At 51.0% G+C, this 6962-nt stretch overlaps 1 protein-coding gene across 1 annotated transcript in view; it reads left to right on the top strand.

Annotated features, from left to right (window-relative positions):
* The first annotated feature begins 3502 nt into the window (after positions 1 to 3502).
* Positions 3503 to 6962, top strand: part of ZNF783 (zinc finger protein 783) — a 17948-nt gene continuing 14488 nt past the window's right edge. Inside the window, exons 1-3 of the mRNA XM_028489617.2 lie at positions 3503 to 3652; positions 6349 to 6750; positions 6829 to 6955. Coding sequence (XP_028345418.1) covers positions 3629 to 3652; positions 6349 to 6750; positions 6829 to 6955 — 553 coding nt within the window. The 5' untranslated portion in view covers positions 3503 to 3628. The remainder of the gene's footprint in view (positions 3653 to 6348; positions 6751 to 6828; positions 6956 to 6962) is intronic.

Raw genomic sequence — 6962 nt, 5'->3', positions numbered from 1 at the left:
GTAAACACTAGATTGTTCTCTATATCTGTGAGTCTGTTTCTTTTTTGTTATATTCACTAGCTTGTTGTATTTTTTAGATTCCACATATAAGTGATATCATACAGTATTTGTCTTTCTCTGTCTGACTTATTTCACTTGCATACTCTCCACGTCCATCCATGTTGTTGCAAATGGCAAAATTCCATTCTTTTTTATGGCCAAGTAGTATTCCATTGTATATATGTACCACATCTTTATCCATTCATCTGTTGATGGACGCTTAGGTTGCTTCCGTATCTTGACAATTGTAAATAATGCTGCTGTGAACAGTGGGGTGGAAATCTGTTCCCTTCTTGTGTTGTACCTTTGCATAGCCTTAGATTTTGTTCACTCGTGAATATCTGAGTAGCCTCCATGTGCAGAGTCTACAGAGGGAGGGATAAAAAGGTTAAATCAGATTTTGTTCTTGGGCTCACAGGCTGTCAAGGGACTTTAATAGAAGATAGAAAGTGAAGCTAAAATTCTGTAAGAGAACAATTACATTCAAGTTGCAGGACATTGGGAAAGGCTTTATGAGAGATGACATTTGAGCTGGACCTTTAAGGATGAGATGAAGGACATTCTAAAAAGGAGAGACATGACCCAACTAGACCTTATGGGGCATGTACCAATAAACACCAATTCATTCGACTTGGCTGGAGGGTGGGGTGGGAGGAGGGGAGTAGTGGGGGACGTGGTTGGAAAGAGAGGTTGGGGTCAGACTAAGGAGTTTGGATTGTATTGAGTTAGTAATGGGGAGCTGAGAGTTTTGAGCAAAAGGGTGACCTGAATCTAGCTGCGATTTGGGACTATTAACCTAAGAAGAGGTACAGCATGCTTTTGTTGTTGCCGGGGTGGGGGATATGTTAGAAGGTTTTTGAGTGAGAACAGCAAGAGCCACCGAGGATCTGACTGGGTGCAGCTTCAGTGGGAAAAGAGTGACGGACAAGATCACCGAGGTAGAGTCAACAGGAGGCGATGCTCTTTGAAGGCAGGGACCAGGTCTTAATTGTATCCAGATTCCACAGCTCTGAGCATGGGGGCTTCCCACATAGATGGTCACCGCACGTTTACTGAATGAACAGGTATAACAGGAATTCAGAGGATAGGGAGCTCAGTGCTGTCTGAATTAGGGAGGGCTTCGTGGAGGAAGGGGGATTTGGTTATACTTCTGGTCTCCATCTGCTAATACTTCCCCTCCTACCACTTTACAATTCTGGGTGGGTCCACTTTCTAATCTAAAGGTAGGGTGAGGGGGCCACGGGAATTCTCTCTCTGAGCTGCCCCATCTCCTGGCTGAGGGCACTAGCACTTGAGTATCTTGACCACCCCCAAACCCTACGTGACCCTAAGGGGTTGTTTTAGTGGCCCTCACCTTCTGACCCGCCCACCTTCTGCAGCACAGGCCGATGGCCAGCTGTCTCAGAGTGGGCTGCACCCGGGTGGAGTCACCCCTGTCCGTGCAGGGTCTGTGCCTCTACTTTGGAAATCCAGTGTTGTCAACTCACCCAGAGGTATTCAGGCCCTGGATACCTGATCCAAAAAAGAGCAAATCCACAGGAGACAGATTAATAACGAAGGATGCAGGTAATTTTAATTTATATTAGAGCTACACCTGGCCTGACACCAGGCTGGTCTGCTGCGGAAACCACATTATGGTGTCAAGTTTTTGTATTTTTTGTTCAATGTATTTATAAAATCAGAGCATGGGAATGAGAGGCAGCTTTGGGAGCTAATGCACAGGGCAGTGTCATCATTCAACCAGTAGAATCAGCGTTTCATGGCAACTAGTTAGAAATGAAATTCTGGACTCCTACCCACTCCAGCCTCAGGCCTAGAAACTCAGACCGGTGCCCAACAGTCTGTATTTTAACAAGCACTCCAGGAGAGCATGATGTACACTAAAGTTTGAATACTGACTTACAGAAACTCTTCTAAAAAACTCAGACCAGCTGGCAAAAATTAGAGCACTCTTCCCTGAACAAAACTTATTTAATACTAACATCTTCCTCTCCAATCCATTTTCCAGACTCTTTCTGTTTGCCTTGGACATTAACTCTTACTTTATGAGATCACAACTTATAAATTTATGAGAAATTTATAGTCCTTAATATATTGGTCTTAGTAACCCCTGCTGAGAACCGAGGGATGCTCTTCCTGTTTTCAGCACAAGTTTGTTTGCAAACTGTCTTAAGGTCAGATTACTTCAACAAGGATTTCCACAATAAACAATGCCATATATTGATTTGACTTGTTGTTACCTTAAAGTAACACTTCCTAAGCTTGCCCCAAATTCTATGGGTGCACCTTACTTGGAGAAGGTATCAATTTATTTATGTTCTTATTATATTGATTGACCACACTTTTGCTTGGGCCAAACACATGGGCAAATCATTTTCTCCCTCCCTCCCAAGAGAAAAATACTAAGAAAAGAAACAAAAACAAAGCATACACACAAAGAAAACTGCAGAGTAATTTCTAGTGGGAAGAATTTCCGGGCTTGTTGGACAAAGAGTGAGATGATTGGGAAATGCAGAAAAGATAGAAAATAAAAGTTAAATGGCATGCAGCATATTTTACTTTATATTCAGTGATTAACTGGTTTTCCAGAGCAAGGCTCGTGGGTTGCAGATGAGGAAAATAGGTCCTAGATTGAGTCGTTTATTCAAGATGCCTCAGGGCCTGAATTAGGGATGGATTTACTCTTGCTGCAGAGGATCCCCAGCTGGTGGCTGATGGGCAAGTGAAGACTGGGCGTGGCAAAGTGGGCTTCAGAGCACTCTTCGGAGGATACTTGAGTCGCGAAGGTGGGCCCCAGGGAAGGAGGAGGAGACCTAGGGTCCCCAAAGGGAGGTTTGGGGAGGGAGGCGGGGCTTTTTTTTTTTTTTAAGGAAATAAAAATTTCCTGAGGTCTTTCTATTTGTTCTGGCAAACTAATAAAGTTTAAAACCCTTATCGATCCCTCCCACCCCCCGGCTTTTCCCGGGCAAAATGTATAGTCACTTCGGGTCCATTAAAGGTGTTCAAATGGCAAATCAAGTGCATACACTTGAGATTACCCGGCAATGACTGACCGTCTTCCCCCAAAGTTTAGAAGTTTTCTGCGCGTTTCCTTTATTAGCTCCCTGGCTGGATTCCCCCAGCACCCCGGAGAGGGGTTAGGGTCCCACCGTGCCGGCCCTGCGCGTGGCCCGCGCCGCTCGGCCCAGGCCCGAGGGTCGCCTCCGCCCAACGGGAGCCCGTGTGGAGGGCTCCGCGGCGCGTGAGGCCCGGCGTCGACTCCCGCGGCCCAGAAGAGGGCGGGCACCCCGCTCACCCCGGGAGAACCCCGCGGCCGCCAGGTCGGGCGGGCGCGGAAGGCCGCGGGCCGCGGGCGTGCGGTCCTTCGGGCTGCAGGGGGCGCTGTGCGCACCCTCGGGCCGGGCCGCGAGCGCAGCTCTTGTTTAAAGGGCCGGCGGGGCACGTGGCTCGGACGCAGCTCGCGGCCGCCCGGCAGGAGCTCCGAGGCTGGGCGGCTCAGCTCCGCCTCCGCCACCGCGCCGCGCAGCGCCGCGCCGGGCCCGAGAAGTCGGGCCTGAGGAGAGCCAACGAGAGAAGGACGCGGGCAGCCATGGCCGAAGCGGCGCCTGCCCCGGTAAGCGCCCCCACGCGGACGCCCAGCCCGGCCAGGCCGCCGACTCCACCGCCGCGTTGGCCCGCGCGGGTCTCGGCCGGGCGGTCCGAGCGGCCCGCGCGCCGCCTCCGCCCAGGCCCGCGCTTCGGGCCCTCTCGTGCCGCCTGGCCGCCCTCGTCCGGGCCGGGCTTTGAGGCCGAGCAGCCGGGCGGCCCAAACGCGAGGCCGGGCGCGGCGGGCGTACGGCCCCGACGTCGGGGGACAGGCCCGGCTTTCTAGTTACACTTAAGATGACAAGCCCTGGTCTTTGAACCGAATGGCTGTTTCCCCGCCCCGTCCATTGTCTCACTGGAGGTCCGGCGGCCCCGGAGGCAGGCACGGGGGCTGGGGCGCCGGCCCTATTCGGTTCTGACAACCGAAGTCTGGGGCTCAGGGCGGGGAGCGGCCCGAAGTCGCCCACCTAGTAGAGGCCAGAGCCTGACGCCCACCTGGGTCTCCAGAGTTACACCCCCGTTAAGGTGCCCAAGTGTTCTTCTGACACCTAAGAGGTGTTGAGTGCTGTTTACTGGGGGGATTGTAGGTGTGGTGCTTTTGTTGTTGTTTGGGGTTTGTTGTTGTTTTTTTTGTTGTTGTTGTTTAGGATCAGTCTAGCAGATGTTACAATGTTGGCTGATAATGTGCAGTGTGTCCAATTCGGAGAAAATAATCTTCTGTCCTTTTTTGACATACTCGAAAAATATTTGTAAAGAGTTCAATAAATGGTGTCTATTATTATTAATACATCTTAATAAAGTTTTTGAAGCCGTGAGTTTTCTGGATGCTGATTATTGTGGATGATTTTTAAGGAGGAACTTTTCTCTCCTCTTTAACTAGTGAGTTTGGTGTGTGCTTTTTTAAGGGTCCTCTGAGTGCAAGGGAGAAGAGGATGGGAGTTCTTGGGGTTTATGGCCCCCAGGAAGGCCTTTCTGTAGGGGGACAAGTGACCTCTTCAGCTCCCACTTAGCCCAGGGCCACTTTCTCAGTACTCTTTCTGACCATTCTTATCCACCCACCCCTTTTCCTCTGCTGTCTTGTAGCACCTGAGATCCCAAGAAACTCCTCAAACAGGACAAATTTGCCCTCAACTTCCGTTAGCCCATGGTATCACACTGTTATTTAATTTATTATGGCTATTTTTGTACAAAACTTTTCTCCAGGAGAAGGAAGAACCACATATTTTTTTCTGCATCCCCATTGCTCCTTTACTATGACAGATGTTCAGTAATTGTTATTGAATGAATGTGTTGTTTAATTGTTTAGTCAGTCGCTCATTCAGTAGGTATTTATTGAGCGTCTTATATGAATGAGGCAGTCTTTTAGAAGCTTACGTCGTCATGGAGCTTATGTTCTCATGGGGGAAGCGAACCGTAACACAGGCATACACATGGCACGATCACAGATTAAAAGTGCTGTAAAGGAAGGGACTAGCAGGGAGCCTATGTTAGATGTGTCAGTCGGCGAAGGTCTCTTTGAGGCAGTGTTTAAGCTGGAGCCTTATATGAGAGGGAGCCAGGCGTACAGAGAGGTGTGGGAAGACCTAACACAAAGGTGGAGGAGAGAGCTAGGTGCATCACAGGAATCCAAGGAGACCAGGGTAGCTGGAGTGTAGCTGATACCCAGGAGGATATAAGGTCAGGGAGGTAGGCTGGGATACGATAAGAAGTTTAGGTTTTATTCTGGGTACACTGGGAGGCTGTTGATCGGGGACTGAAATGATCTAGTCTGTGTATTTAAAAGATGACTGATCACCCAGTTGGGGGAGAAGGGCGAACTGGGGAAACCAGCTGGGCAGGATTGCAGTGGTTTGGGGGAAAGATGATTGGGACTTGGACTAGTCACGGCAGAGAAGGAGAAAAGAGGATGGATTAGAGATAGTTTCAGAAGTTACACGGATAGGACTTGATGGTGTTTTGACCATGAGAATGAGTGCAGTGACGGGATGAAGTGTCAGTTCACCTTTCCAACAAGGCTTTTAGCGAGATGAACTGGGACTGAGACCTTGTCATCAGGCACCAAGGTAAGCTGAGGCACTGCAGGAGCTCTTTTCCGAGATGCTGAAGGACATTGTAATGAAAGAGGAGGAGGAAAAAGGCCGTGTGAACTGCTGCAGCCCTGAGCCAGAACCACCATCGTCGTCAACATCCTCCTCACGATCAACAACACAGGGCTCACATTTATTGAGTATTTGCCATGTGCTGGACATTGTTAAGTGCTTTTTACAAAGATTGTACCATTAATTCTCACAATCCTATCATGTAGGCACCGTTATTACCCCCCATTTTACAGATGTGGGATTGAAGTTGAAATGCTTGCCAAAGTCAGCCAGCTCCTGAGTAGTGGAGCTGCCAGCTGCACTCGGGTTGTTTGACTGCAGAGCTTCTGAGTTTCGGAGGAGGAGACTGAGAGCCGGAAAGGAAGTCACCTGTGTGGGGCCACAGATGCTTTCCCGCTTTGGCCGTGCCTTTCCTCCTGTTTCCCACTTGCTGACACCCTGGTGCAGCCAGTGTTTCCTGTCCTAGAGGCTGGATGTCCCCCCCTCCCCATCCCTGGCTGCCTGACTGGTCCTCAGAATCCCAGATGGGGTTTCACCTGGGCAGGTGCCATCCTGAGGTTTCATTTAGAGATGGACATTTTGACTGGATAATTCTGATAACATCTCTCTTTTCTCTTGTGGACAGGCTCCAGAGAGGGACAAGCAAACAGGGGATGAAAGGCCTTCGACGCCTTCTCCATCACCCCAGCTGGCTGCTGAAAAGAGCTCTTACCTCTACTCCACGGAGATCACGCTGTGGACGGTGGTGGCCGCCATCCAGGCCTTGGAGAAGAAGGTGGATTCCTGCCTGGCCCGCCTGCTGACTCTGGAGGGGCGGACAGGGAAGGCCGAGAAGAAGCTGGCCGACTGCGAGAAGACGGCCGTGGAGTTGGGGAACCAGCTGGAGGGCAAGTGGGCGGTGCTGGGGACCCTGCTGCAGGAGTACGGGCTGCTGCAGAGGCGGCTGGAGAACGTGGAGAACCTGCTGAGGAACAGGAACTTCTGGATCCTGCGGCTGCCCCCGGGCAGCAAGGGCGAGGCCCCCAAGGTAAGCCCTGGGCGCTGGGGGTGGGACAGCCCGTGCCCGTCAGCGTGCGGGTGAGCGTGCGTGACGCTGTGGTTCCAGGTGCCTGTGACCTTTGATGACGTGGCCGTGTATTTCTCGGAGCAGGAGTGGGGCAAGCTGGATGAGTGCCAGAGGGAACTGTACAAGCACGTGATGCGGGGCAACTACGAGACGCTGGTCTCCCTGGGTAAGGC

Source organism: Physeter macrocephalus, chromosome 5 (assembly GCF_002837175.3).
Source record: "Physeter macrocephalus isolate SW-GA chromosome 5, ASM283717v5, whole genome shotgun sequence".
Classification (NCBI taxonomy): domain Eukaryota; kingdom Metazoa; phylum Chordata; class Mammalia; order Artiodactyla; family Physeteridae; genus Physeter; species Physeter macrocephalus.
The sequence above is the reverse complement of the archived record's forward strand: the minus strand, read 5'-3'. Positions and strand labels throughout refer to the sequence as shown.